The sequence below is a fragment of the Salmo trutta genome, chromosome 14 (genome assembly GCF_901001165.1).
Source record: "Salmo trutta chromosome 14, fSalTru1.1, whole genome shotgun sequence".
In the NCBI taxonomy this organism is placed as follows: domain Eukaryota; kingdom Metazoa; phylum Chordata; class Actinopteri; order Salmoniformes; family Salmonidae; genus Salmo; species Salmo trutta.
In genome coordinates this window covers 78013896-78027393 of record NC_042970.1, presented here as the reverse complement: position 1 = coordinate 78027393, position 13498 = coordinate 78013896, and the positions used below count along the sequence as shown (strand labels likewise).

General features: G+C 44.5%; 1 protein-coding gene across 1 annotated transcript in view; it reads left to right on the top strand.

Moving 5' to 3' along the window:
• Positions 1–12352, top strand: part of LOC115147470 (extracellular serine/threonine protein kinase FAM20C-like) — a 12450-nt gene extending 98 nt beyond the window's left edge. The window contains exons 1-11 of the mRNA XM_029689714.1: positions 1–134; positions 5306–5860; positions 6295–6470; positions 7027–7105; positions 8363–8455; positions 8739–8854; positions 9186–9366; positions 10379–10488; positions 10736–10817; positions 10976–11035; positions 11708–12352. The exon at positions 1–134 is cut by the window's left edge and continues 98 nt beyond it. Of these exons, the coding sequence (XP_029545574.1) occupies positions 5310–5860; positions 6295–6470; positions 7027–7105; positions 8363–8455; positions 8739–8854; positions 9186–9366; positions 10379–10488; positions 10736–10817; positions 10976–11035; positions 11708–11993 (1734 nt within the window). The 5' untranslated portion in view covers positions 1–134; positions 5306–5309 and the 3' untranslated portion in view covers positions 11994–12352. The remainder of the gene's footprint in view (positions 135–5305; positions 5861–6294; positions 6471–7026; positions 7106–8362; positions 8456–8738; positions 8855–9185; positions 9367–10378; positions 10489–10735; positions 10818–10975; positions 11036–11707) is intronic.
• The last annotated feature ends 1146 nt before the right edge of the window (positions 12353–13498 follow it).

The following is a 13498-nucleotide window of genomic DNA, read 5'->3' as shown; positions in this document are numbered from 1 at the left end:
TAGAGAGAAAACAGATGAATATAGGTTGACCAGATATCAGAGCTCTGTCTCATTCCGGGGAGTGAGGAAACAAGAAAAAAACAAGAAAGAAGAAAGAGGAGAACATTGGGGGGGAAACCTTTAAAGAAAGAAAGGTCAGTAACGAGGGAAGGAGAAAGGAGAGAGGAGAGAGGAGAGAGGAGAGAGGTGGTAAAATGATACCTAGGTAGTTGTATTGGGGGGTATCTAGATAGTTGTATTGGGGTGGTATCTAGGTAAAGAAAGAGGTAGTTGTATTGGGGGGTATCTCGGTAAAGAAAGAGGTAGTTGTATTGGGCGGTATCTAGGTAGTTGTATTGGAAGGTATCTAGGTAGTTGTATTGGGGGGTATCTAGGTAGTTGTATTGGAAGGTATCTAGGTAGTTGTATTGGGGGGTATCTAGGTAGTTGTATCGGGGGGTGTCTAGGTAGTTGTATCGGAGGGTATCTAGGTAGTTGTATTGGAGGGTATTTAGGTATTTGTATCGGGGGTATCTAGGTAGTTGTATCGGGGGTATCTAGGTAGTTGTATCGGGGGGTGTCTAGGTAGTTGTATCGGAGGGTATCTAGGTAGTTGTATCAGAGGGTATCTAGGTAGTTGTATCGGAGGGTATCTTGGTAGTTGTATCGGAGGGTATCTTGGTAGTTGTATCGGAGGGTATCTTGGTAGTTGTATCGGGGGTATCTAGGTAGTTGTATTGGAGGTATCTAGGTAGTTGTATTGGAGGGTATCTAGGTAGTTGTATTGGAGGGTATCTAGGTAGTTGTATCGGGGGTATCTAGGTAGTTGTATCGGGGGTATCTAGGTAATCTAGGTAGTTGTATCGGGGGTATCTAGGTAGTTGTATCGGGGGTATCTAGGTAGTTGTATTGGAGGGTATCAAGGTAGTTGTATTGGAGGGTATCTATGTAGTTGTATTGGAGGGTATCTAGGTAGTTGTATCGGGGGTATCTAGGTAGTTGTATTGGATGGTATCTAGGTAGTTGTATTGGAGGGTATCTAGGTAGTTATATTGGAGGGTATCTAGGTAGTTGCATTGGAGGGTATCTAGGTAGTTGTATTGGAGGTATCTAGGTAGTTGTATTGGAGGGTATCTAGGTAGTTGTATTGGAGGGTATCTAGGTAGTTGTATTGGAGGGTATCTAGGTAGTTGTATTGGAGGGTATCAAGGTAGTTGTATTGGAGGGTATCAAGGTAGTTGTATTGGAGGGTATCTAGGTAGTTCAAATCAAATCAAATTTATTTACATAGCCCTTCTCACATCAGCTGATATCTCAAAGTGCTGTACAGAAACCCAGCCTAAAACCCCAAACAGCAAGCAATGCAGGTGTAGAAGCACGGTGGCTAGGAAAAACTCCCTAGAAAGGCCAAAACCTAGGAAGAAACCTAGAGAGGAACCAGGGCAGGCTATGAGGGGTGGCCAGTCCTCTTCTGGCTGTGCCAGGTGGAGATAATAACAGCACATGGCCAAGATGTTCAAATGTTCATAAATGACCAGCATGGTCAAATAATAATAATCATTGTAGTTGTCGAGGGTGCAACAAGTCAGCAACTCAAGAGTAAGTGTCAGTTGGCTTTTTCATAGTCGATCTTTGAGAGTATCTCTACCACTCCTGCTGTCTCTAGAGAGTTGAAAACAGCAGGTCTGGGACAGGTAGCACGTCCGGTGATCAGGTCAGGGTTCCAGCAAGTCTGGGACAGCAGGTATGGGACAGGTAGAACGTCCGGTGAACAGGTCAGGGTTCCAGCAGGTCTGGGACAGCAGGTCTGGGACAGGTAGCACGTCCAGTGAACAGGTCAGGGTTCCATAGCCGCAGGCAGAACAGTTGAAACTGGAGCAGCAGCACGGCCAGGTGGACTGGGGACAGCAAGGAGTCATCATGCCAGGTAGTCCTGAGGCATGGTCCTAGGGCTCAGGTCCTCCGAGAGAGAGAAAGAAAGAGAGAAAGAGAGAATTAGAGAGAGCATATTTAAATTCACACAGGACACCGGATAAGACAAGAGAAATACTCCAGATGTAACAGACTGACCCTAGCCCCCCGACACATAAACTACTGCAGCATAAATACTGGAGGCTGAGACAGGAGGGGTCAGGAGACACTGTGGCCCCATCCGATGAAACCCCCGGACAGGGCCAAACAGGCAGGATATAACCCCACCCACTTTGCCAAAGCACAGCCCCCACACCACTGGAGGGATATCTCCAACCACCAACCTACCATCCTGAGACAAGGCTGAGTATAGCCCACAAAGATCTAGTTTCGGATTTTTGCAATGTTACGTAGATGGAAAAAAGCTGTCCTTGAAACAGTCTTGATATGTTCTTCAAAAGAGAGATCAGGGTCCAGAGTAACGCCGAGGTCCTTCACAGTTTTATTTGAGACGACTGTACAACCATCCAGATTAATTGTCAGATTCAACAGAAGATCTCTTTGTTTCTTGGGACCTAGAACAAGCATCTCTGTTTTGTCCGTGTTTAAAAGTAGAAAGTTTGCAGCCATCCACTTCCTTATGTCTGAAACACAGACTTCTAGCGAGGGCAATTTTGGGGCTTCACCATGTTTCATTGAAATGTACAGCTGTGTGTCATTCGCATAGCAGTGAAATTTAACATTATGTTTTCGAATGACATCCCCAAGAGGTAAAATATATAGTGAAAACAATAGTGGTCCTAAAACGGAACCTTGAGGAACACCGAAATTTACAGTTGATTTGTCAGAGGACAAACCATTCACAGAGACAGATAAGATCTAAACCAGGCCAGAACTTGTCCATGTAGACCAATTTGGGTTTCCAATCTCTCCAAAAGAATGTGGTGATCGATGGTATCAAAAGCAGCACTAAGATCTAGGAGCACGAGGACAGATGCAGAGCCTCGGTCTGACGTCATTAAAAGGTCATTTACCACCTTCACAAGTGCAGTCTCAGTGCTATGATGGGGTCTAAAACCAGACTGAAGCGTTTCGTATACATTGTTTGTCTTCAGGAAGGCAGTGAGTTGCTGCGCAACAGCTTTTTCAAAATTTTTTGAGTGCAATGGAAGATTCGATATAGGCCGATAGTTTTTTAAATAATTTCTGGGTCAAGATTTGGCTTTTTCAAGAGAGGCTTTATTACTGCCACTTTTAGTGAGTTTGGTACACATCCGGTGGATAGAGAGCCGTTTATTATGTTCAACATAGGAGGGCCAAGCACAGGAAGCAGCTCTTTCAGTAGTTTAGTTGGGATAGGGTCCAGTATGCAGCTTGAAGGTTTAGAGGCCATGATTATTTTCATCATTGTGTCAAGAGATATGGTACTAAAACACTTTAGTGTCTCCCTTGATCCTAGGTCCTGGCAGAGTTGTACAGACTCAGGACAACGGAGCTTTGGAGGAATACGCAGATTTAAAGAGGAGTCCATAATTTGCTTTCTAATGATCATGATCTTTTCCTCAAAGAAGTTCATGAATTCATTACTGCTGAAGTGAAAGCCATCCTCTCTTGGGGAATGCTGCTTTTTAGTTAGCTTTGCGACAGTATCAAAAAGAAATTTCGTATTGTTCTTATTTTCCTCAATTAAGTTGGAAAAATAGGATGATCGAGCAGCAGTGAGGGCTCTTCGATACTGCACGGTACTGTCTTTCCAAGCTAGTCGGAAGACTTCCAGTTTGGTGTGGCGCCATTTCCGTTCCAATTTTCTGGAAGCTTGCTTCAGAGCTCGTGTATTTTCTGTATACCAGGGAGCTAGTTTCTTATGACAAATGTTTTTAGTTTTTAGGGGTGCAACTGCATCTAGGGTATTGCGCAAGGTTAAATTGAGTTCCTCAGTTAGGTGGTTAACTGATTTTTGTCCTCTGACGTCCTTGGGCAGGCAGAGGGAGTCTGGAAGGGCATCAAGGAATCTTTGAGTTGTCTGAGAATTTATAGCACGACTTTTGATGCTCCTTGGTTGGGGTCTGAGCAGATTATTTGTTGCGATTGCAAACGTAATTAAATGGTGGTCCGATAGTCCAGGATTATGAGGAAAAACATTTAGATCCACAACATTTATTCCATGGGACAGAACTAGATCCAGAGTATGACTGTGGCAGTGAGTAGGTCCAGAGACATGTTGGACAAAACCCACTGAGTTGATGATGGCTCCGAAAGCCTTTTGGAGTGGGTCTGTGGACTTTTCCATGTGAATATTAAAGTCACCAAAAATTAGAATATAATCTGCGATGACTACAAGGTCCGATAGGAATTCAGGGAACTCAGTGAGGAACGCTGCATATGGCCCAGGAGGCCTGTAAACAGTAGCTATAAAAAGTGATTGAGTAGGCTGCATAGATTTCATGACTAGAAGCTCAAAAGACGAAAATGTCGTTGTTGTTTTTTTTGTAAATTGAAATTTGCTATCGTAAATGTTAGCAACACCTCTGCCTTTGCGGGATGCGCAGGGGATATGGTCACTAGTGTAACCAGGGGGTGAGGCCTCATTTAACACAGTAAATTCATCAGGCTTAAGCCATGTTTCAGTCAGGCCAATCACATCAAGGTTATGATCAGTGATTAGTTCACTGACTATAACTGCCTTGGAAGTGAGGGATCTAACATTAAGTAGCCCTATTTTGAGATGTGAGGTATCACAATCTCTTTCAATAATGGCAGGAATGGAGGAGGTCTTTATTCTAGTGAGATTGCTAAGGCGAACACCACCATGTTTAGTTTTGCCCAACCTAGATCGAGGCACAGACACGGTCTCAATGGGGATAGCTGAGCTGACTACACTGACTGTGCTAGTGGCAGACTCCACTAAGCTGACCGGCTGGCTAACAGCCAGTTAGCCAGCCAGTTGTATTGGAGGTATCTAGGTAGTTGTGTCGGGGGTATCTAGGTAGTTGTATTGGAGGGTATCTAGGTAGTTGTATCGGGGGTATCTAGGTAGTTGTATTGGAAGTATCTACGTAGTTGTATTGGAGGGTATCTAGGTAGTTGTATTGGAGGGTATCTATGCCAGAATAGAGGGCTGCTCTGACTTTCGAATGGTCGAGTCTCTAGAGACTTCTTTCTATCTCTCACTCCACGCTGTTTCTGAGACTCTTTCCTTCCCTCGTTCCTCTAACTTTCTCTCTCATTCTCCCACATTCACCCCCTCAACCTCTCCTCCTCATCCTCCTCCTTTCTCTCTCTCCAATCCTCCCTCATCCTTTCACCTATATTTATCCAGTTTTTCTCCTCTTCCCCCTACTCTCTCTCTTCCTTCTATCTCCTCCTTTACATATTTTTGTCTCTCAGTCTTTCTCCAACTCTTTCTCTCCCTCAGGACGATGAGGTGGTATACGCGCCGTCGCTCTCGGACTGTCTGCCTATCGCTGGCCATTGCCTCCCTCTCTCTCCACCTCCTCCTCGCCATCCTATCCCGATCCGTCTACCAGAACCCCTGTGATGCCCCCTCCCCTCGTCAGACACACCTCCACACCCTCCGAGCCCTGGTGGATACCAACTACACCTCCAGGATGTTGGACAACCACGCCAGCTATGCCAAGATACCCCCGGACACCAGAAAAGTGGACTCTTCCCATATGGACAGCAATGGCCCTCAAAAATTGGCCGAAAAGGACGCTGTCACAACCAAAATGGCCGTCAAGGTAGGTCATGGACGTAAGGAGGAAGGGCCTGTAGACTCACTCAACATGACGGTAAGGGTAGGAAAGTTTGGCTCGATGGGGATGAAGCCTATGGGGTCCGGGATGTCGAAATTAGAGGCTCTTTTTAGCCACCCGCTCTACAACATGCCAACCCCACCCATCCATGAAGATGATTGGCTGCTGAAGGTGAAGCCCAAAGGGAAGGCGCGCGAGACGAGCACACAGATGTGGTGAGTTTAGGGAAGTAGCGTGATTGTTCTGAAAAAACAGACAATCTTTTTAAGTGAATCAAGGACACATGCTGCATGATCCTTTAGTTCATTATGGCAAATATCCCTCCTGTTTCTCCTAGCATTACCTCCTCTTCCTCCTCTTCCTCTGAACAACTTTTCTCTTGTCCTCTCCTCCTGTCGTCTCCTCCTCTGAACTACTTCTCTCTTGTCCTCTCCTCCTGTCGTCTCCTCCTCTGAACTACTTCTCTCTTGTCCTCTCCTCTTGTGTCTCCAACCCTCCTCTCTTCTCCTCCTCTTCCTCCTCTGAACTACTTCTCTCTTGTCCTCTCCTCCTGTCGTCTCCTCCTTTGAACTACTTCGCTCTTGTCCTCTCCTCTTGTGTCTCCAACCCTCTTCTCCTCTCCCTCTCTTTCCCCCTCCACCCTCCCCAGGGTGAGTGACAGTGACATCGGCGATGACTCAGCCCATTGGAACAGGAGCAGTGACAGCCACCCCCCCTGGCTGAGGTTCCATCTTGGTATCTCCCGTTGGCAGCTCTACCCCCACCTGGACCCCAACATGGCATCTCTTGCTCATCAGCTCAGCACACACCGTATCGTCAGCGCAGGTGTGTGTGTGGCGGAATAGGGGGAAGTTCCCCCTTGACACTGGTCTTGGATCAGTTTAGCAATTTCCCCACTAAGGGGGTTAGGGTTAGAATTGGGGGAGGGGAAGCTGATCCTAGATGTCTGTCAAAGGGAAACTTCACCCTGGAGTGTGTGTGGGTGGTGTGGGTGGTGTGCGTGGATGGTGTGTTTGGGTGGTGTGTGTGTTGGGGAGGGATCTTGGGAGCCTGATTGTTGGGGGGTGGGAGATATGGGGGCGTTATGTCCTGTACACACAGAGGATGAAGAGCACCATCTCCCATAGTTGGGAGGTAGTCTCTGTTGGGATGTTTAGAGTCAGGTATGGGGAGACCACTAGTGGATTAACGTAGAACTGCAGGATGAAAATAAACACTGGATGACGTTATTTAGTTTCAAACAAGGTAACCCTGTGCGTGTGTGTGTGTGTGTGTGTGTGTGTGTGTGTGTGTGTGTGTGTGATAGAGAGAGCTCAGTGTGTACTCAGTATGTGAATGTCAAGTGTTGCTATGGTAACCCGTCTCTCTCTATCTCTCTCAGTGCAGAAGTCTGGAGGGACACAGCTCAAGCTGGTGATGTCATTTCCTAACTACGGACAGGCCATGCTCAAACCAATGAAGTGAGAGACTTACACACGCACGCACACACGTACAGCACCAGTCAAAAGTTTGGACACACCTACTCATTCAAGGGTTTTTCTTAATTTGTACTATTTTCTACATTGTAGAATAATAGTGAAGACATCAAAACTATGAAATAACACTCATGGAATCATGTAGTAACCAAAAAAGTGTTAAACAAATCAAAATATATTTTATATTTGAGATTCTTCAAAGTAGCCACTCTTTGCCTTGATGACAGCTTTGCGCACTCTTGGCATTCTCTCAACCAGCTTAATGAGGTAGTCACCTGGAATGTATTTCAATTAACAGGTGTGCCTTGTTAAATGTTAATTTTAGAGAATTTCTTTCCTTCTTAATGCGTTTGAGCCAATCAGTTGTGTTGTGACAAGGTAGGGGTGGTATACAAGGTAGTGACAAGGTAGGGGTGGTAAAAGACCAAGTCCATATTATGGCAAGAACAGCTCAAATAAGCAAAGAGAATGACAGTCCATCATTACTTTAAGAAATTAAGGTCAGTCAATCCGTAAAATTTCAAGAACTCTGAAAGTTTCTTCAAGTGCAGTCGCAAGAACCATCAAGCACAGAGTTCAAGTAACAGACACATCTCAACATCAACTGTTCAGAGGAGACTGTGTGAATCAGACATTGATGGTCGAATTGCTGCAAAGAAACCACTACTAAAGGACACTAATAATAAGAAGTGACTTGCTTGGCCCAAGAAACACCAGCAATGGACATTAGACCGGTGGAAATCTGTCCTTTAGTCTGATGAGTACAAATTTGAGATTTTTGGTTCCAACCGCCGTGTCTTTGTGGGACACAGAATAGGTGAACGGATGATCTCCGCATGTGTGGTTCCCACCGTGAAGCATGGAGGAGGAGGTGTGATGGTGTGAGTGTGCTTTGCTGGTGACACTGTCAGTGATTTATTTAGAATTCAAGGCACACTTAACCAGCATGGCCACCACAGCATTCTGCAGCGATACGCCATCCCATGTGGTTTGTTCTTAGTGGGACTATAATTTTGTTTTTCAAAAGGACAATGACCCAAAACACACCTTTAAGATGTGTAAGGGCTATTTGACCAAGAAGGAGAGTGATGGAGTGCTGCATCAGATGACCTAGCCTCCACAATCACCCGACCTCAACCCAATTGTGATGGTTTGGGGTGTATAGTCTGAATATCTGTGTTCCTGTGTTGACTGTGTATAGTCTGTATAGCTGTGTTCCTGTGTTGACTGTATCTCTGTCAGACAAGAGCGTGATGAGGAGACCAACTTCAACCTCTACTACTTCTCTGACTTTGAGAGACACAACGCAGAGATCGCTGCATTTCACCTGGACAGGTAAACGATGAGTTTGTTTCTCACCTTGATAGCAACAGCCAGGGGAGTATATAGCATACCACAGCACTGACTGAAATGGTGGAGAATGATGAGAAGACATTGAGAAGCATTAAACATGGACTCCTCTCTCTCTCTCTCTCTCTTTCCCCCTCTCCTCTCTCTCTCTATCCCCCTCTCCCATCTGTCTCTGCCTCTCTCTCCTCTCCCTCTATCTACAACCCCCACCTCTCCCATCTCTCTCCCCTGTCCCTCCTCTCCTCTCCACTCACCTCCTCTCTCTCAGGGTGTTGGGTTACAGACGGATCCCCCCAGCCGTAGGGAGGCTGGTTGACGTGGTAACAGAGATCAAAGACATCACCACTGACCACAAACTGGCCCGGACCTTCTTCACCTCTCCTGGTCTGTTTATCATTATATCACTCCTTCCTTCCTTCACTCTATCCCTCTATCACACTCACCCCACCTCCCTCTCTCTCACTCCTCTTTCTTTACCAACTCTCTCCTTATATTACGTTTCACATCTCTGTTTTCTCTAGTGGGGAATATGAAAATAGATGCTGCATATTATTCAGCGGAAAGGCAATTTCTGCTGAATTAATTTCTTTCATTTTCAATCTTTCTCTCTGTCAGCTCTTGAATTGCTGCCTCTCCTGTCATCTACACTGATGATGAAGAGAAGAGTGCACTCAAACTCTCCTCTCCCCCCTCCATCCCCCTCTATCTCCCCTAGTGAATAATGTGTGTTTCTATGGCCAGTGTTCCTACTACTGCAGTACGGAGCACGCTGTGTGTGGTCGACCCCAGAACCTGGAGGCCTCCCTGGCCATGATGCTGCCGGACCCCTCCCTGGCCACCAGACGTACCTGGAGGTCTCCCTGGAAACGCTCCTACAGCCGCAGCAAACTGGCAGTGTGGGTTTAGAGTCTATAGCTATATCTATAGATAGATAATAACTCTAACCCTAGCCTCAACTCCAACCCTAGCCTCAACTCTAAAACTAGACTCAACTCTAACTCTAACCCTAGCCTCAACCATAACTTGAACCCTCAACCCTAACTCTAACCCTAGCCTCAACTTTAACTCTAACCCTCAACCCTAACTCGAACCCTAGCCGCAACTCTAACCCTAGCCTCAACTCTAACCCTAGTCTCAACCCTAACTCTAACCCTCAACCCTAACTCTAACCCTAGCCTCAACTCTAACTCTAACCCTAGCCTCAACCCTAACTCTAACCCTCAACCCTAACTCTAACCCTAGCCTCAACTCTAGCTCTAAACCTACACTCAACCTTAACTCTAACCCTAGCCTCAACCCTAATTCTAACCCTCAACCCTAACTCTAACCCTCAACCCTAATTCTAACCCTCAACCCTAACTCTAACCCTCAACTCTAACTCTAACCCTAGCCTCAATTCTAACTCTAACCCTAGCCTCAACCCTAACTCTAACTCTAAACCTACACTCAACCCTAACTCTAACCCTAGCCTCAACCCTAATTCTAACCCTCAAACCTAACTCTAACCCTAGCCTCAACCCTAATTCTAACCCTCAACCCTAACTCTAACCCTCAACCCTAACTCTAACCCTAGCCTCAAACCTAATTCTAACCCTCAACCCTAACTCTAACCCTCAACTCTAATTCTAACCCTCAACCCTAACTCTAACCCTACACTCAACCCTAATTCTAACCCTCAACCCTAACTCTAACCCTCAACCCTAACTCTAACCCTCAACCCTAACCCTAGCCTCAACCCTAATTCTAACCCTCCACCCTAACTCCAACCCTTGCCTCAACCCTAATTCTAACCCTAAACCCTAACTCTAACCCTAGCCTCAACCCTAATTCTAACCCTCAACTCTAACTCTAACCCTCAACCCTAACTCTAACACTAGCCTCAACTCTAACCCTGTTGTCACGTTGCAGGTGGGAGAAAGACCCAGACTACTGTGACACAGTGAAGACGACCCCACCATACAACAAGGGAACCAGACTGGTGGACCTGATAGACATGACTATACTAGACTTCCTCATGGGTAGGTCTGGACTGGGGAGGGAGACTGGTGGACCTGATAGACATGACTATACTAGACTTCCTCATGGGTAGGTCTGTGTCAGGACATAATAACATATTAGAATTATGATAGTAATGATACTGTAATAACAATACCTTTCTATTGTGCTGTTCATGGAGACCAAAGTCTTTTCAATTAGCAGAAAGAGGAAAAAGCTGAAAATAAAACACAAACAAACACGAGTTCAACACTAATTATTTTGTTCCAGGTAATATGGACCGACACCACTATGAGACGTTTGAGAAGTTTGGCAACAACACTTTCCTTCTGCACTTAGACAATGGGAGGGCGTGAGTATCCTGACAATGAAATTGATGATCTGTTTTTTTTAATGGTGTGTGCATGCATGTGTGTGTGTCTGAAATTGACACTGTGTCTGTGTGCTGACTACAGGTTTAACTAACGATAGTTGATTGTAACATTGACACTGTCTGTGTGCTGACTACAGGTTTGGACGTCACTCTAAAGATGAACCCTCTATCCTGACACCTCTGGAGCAGTGCTGCAGGTATAACACGGGGTGCATAATTAAGCACCCCCGCACCCCCGCACCCCCGCAGGAATCTAAGTAGCATAATAAAAACATCTCCATAAAAATCAGTCTGTTTCAGATAGCGATATCTGTTTTTGCATGGGCTGCGTCTCAATCCACCCCATCCACCGATGTCGGCCTTCCGCATATACAGTGGGAGGTGGCAGAGCTACAGCGGTGTTTTTCAGACCAGCAGACATCCAGAAATTCGTATTTCTCAAACATAGATAGCATCCGAACGGTTTGGCATACAAAGTAATGTGACCACTCTATGGAAAGATGAGACTCACGAACACGATGGTGTTCTAACAAAAGGGGTTAAACATGTGTAAAAAAATACAATCATTTCCTTATCTTTCTTATAACTCTCAGATATTGGATAGACACTTGAAAACAAACTTCCTTCTGCTGTATTGTTTTTCCATGTATGAATCTGTTATTCAATGTGTTTCTGTAGGCAATAAAAAAAATGTTTTATATACCAAGAGGTCCTAAAATTCTAAATAAAATAACTAAATGACTCTTGGTATGACCATCTTAAAACAATTCAGTATGTTATCTTAGTAGAACCCCCCCCACCGCCTCACGATCATAATTTATTTATCTTCTTTCTCATAACTCTCACTCCATCACTCTCTCTCTCTCCAGGATCCGTCGCTCCACCCTCCTACATCTGCGTCTCCTCTCCCTGCCCCAGTACCGTCTCAGTGATGTCATGAGGGACTCTCTTTCCCATGATCCTCTATTCTCCGTGGCCCCCCTCCTCTCGGAGCTGCACCTCTCCGCCCTGGACCGTCGCCTAGTGACCGTGCTCCAAACCGTGAGCCGTTGCCAGGAGCGACAACGTAGTCGCCATGGAGAAGGCGATGATGTCATCTATGAGGATGTCACTGATTACAAGACTTTGGTTAAACACGTGACACCTGCACGGTAGTGTGGTCACGCCCCCTCGACAACAGCACTTCAACCGCCTGAAGAAATTATGTCATGGCGCATCACCATGGTGATGATGATTTGTGTGTGACGTCATTGCATCGGCAAGTCACAAGAGTGACATATTTACACTTGGAGTTCTTGGCATCATTCGTTTGTCTCCTAACTGTTAGAGAGGTTAGCTGTGTCCGAAGTGTCACCCAAACAGTACAGTATGTAGGGAATAGGATGCCATTTCAGACACATACTATGTGTAGGTTTAGCGTGGTGTATGGATGGGATGGGATGTGATGTTTAAATCACTGTGTACATTTATTATTAGGCCTCATTAAATAAATCTGATTATATTGTGTTATTGAATACATGGAACGTACTTAGTGAAATCAAGCTCAAATAAAAGTATATGCTAAAACTAAGAGTATAGTTCAACCCTAAATCAAAGTCATTCTAATTGAGTAATGATATTGCATTTTACAAAAGCATTTTACAAATAAACAAACAATTATAATATTAATAGCAACATGTGATTGAAGGGCCCGATTCAGACTTGAGATGAGTAGTTGTGACTTAAGTCCATGTGAAGTCAAATTATCTCCAGTATGAGTAGGGCCCGAAGTAAACAACAGTGTGGTTGTACAGTCTTGTACATTAATTGGTAACAGTAATGAAGTTACAGCAATGATTTCCCAATTTGTTGTGCCGTCACCCACAGCGACCCAAAAGACTATGGGCAACATTTTCCTCTCGCTAAACCTCACGCAAAGAGTTAAAGAAATACTGCTTTATGACGAGTTTGGTATTGTCTTGTTCCCTTTCAGAAATACAAAGTAAAGCTTTTAGCAACAGCTCAGTCTCAAGCCATGAGACATGTAGAAATAGGCCAAGATCCTATATTATACTATATTAAACTCTATATTAGACCCTATAGTATAGCATATTAAACACTATAGTAGACCCTATAGTAAACCCTATAGTATACTATATTAAACCCTATAGTAGACCCTATATTATACTATACTAAACCGTATATTATACTATATTAAACCCTATAGTATACTATATTAAACACTATAGTAGACCCTATATTATACTATACTAAACCGTATATTATACTATATTAAACCCTATAGTATACTATATTAAACCCTATAGTAGACCCTATAGTATACTTTATTAAACCCTATAGGGTTAAACCCTGTAGTATACTATATTAAACCCTATAGTAGACCCTATAGTATACTATATTAAACCCTATAGCAGACCCTATAGTATATTCTATTAAACCCTATAGTAAACCCTATAGTATACTATATTAAACCCTATAGTAGACCCTATATTTAGCAATAAAAAGTAAACATGTCTAAAAAGTGTCTTCTGCTGACGTTGCAGTTTTTCAAGGATTTTCCTGATGTTTGCAGAGATCATATTTGCGGTAAATGCTGCGGATGTTGGCTTAAATCAACTTTAAAATTCAAGTGTAGTATGCTTGTCGACTATGTGCTTTCG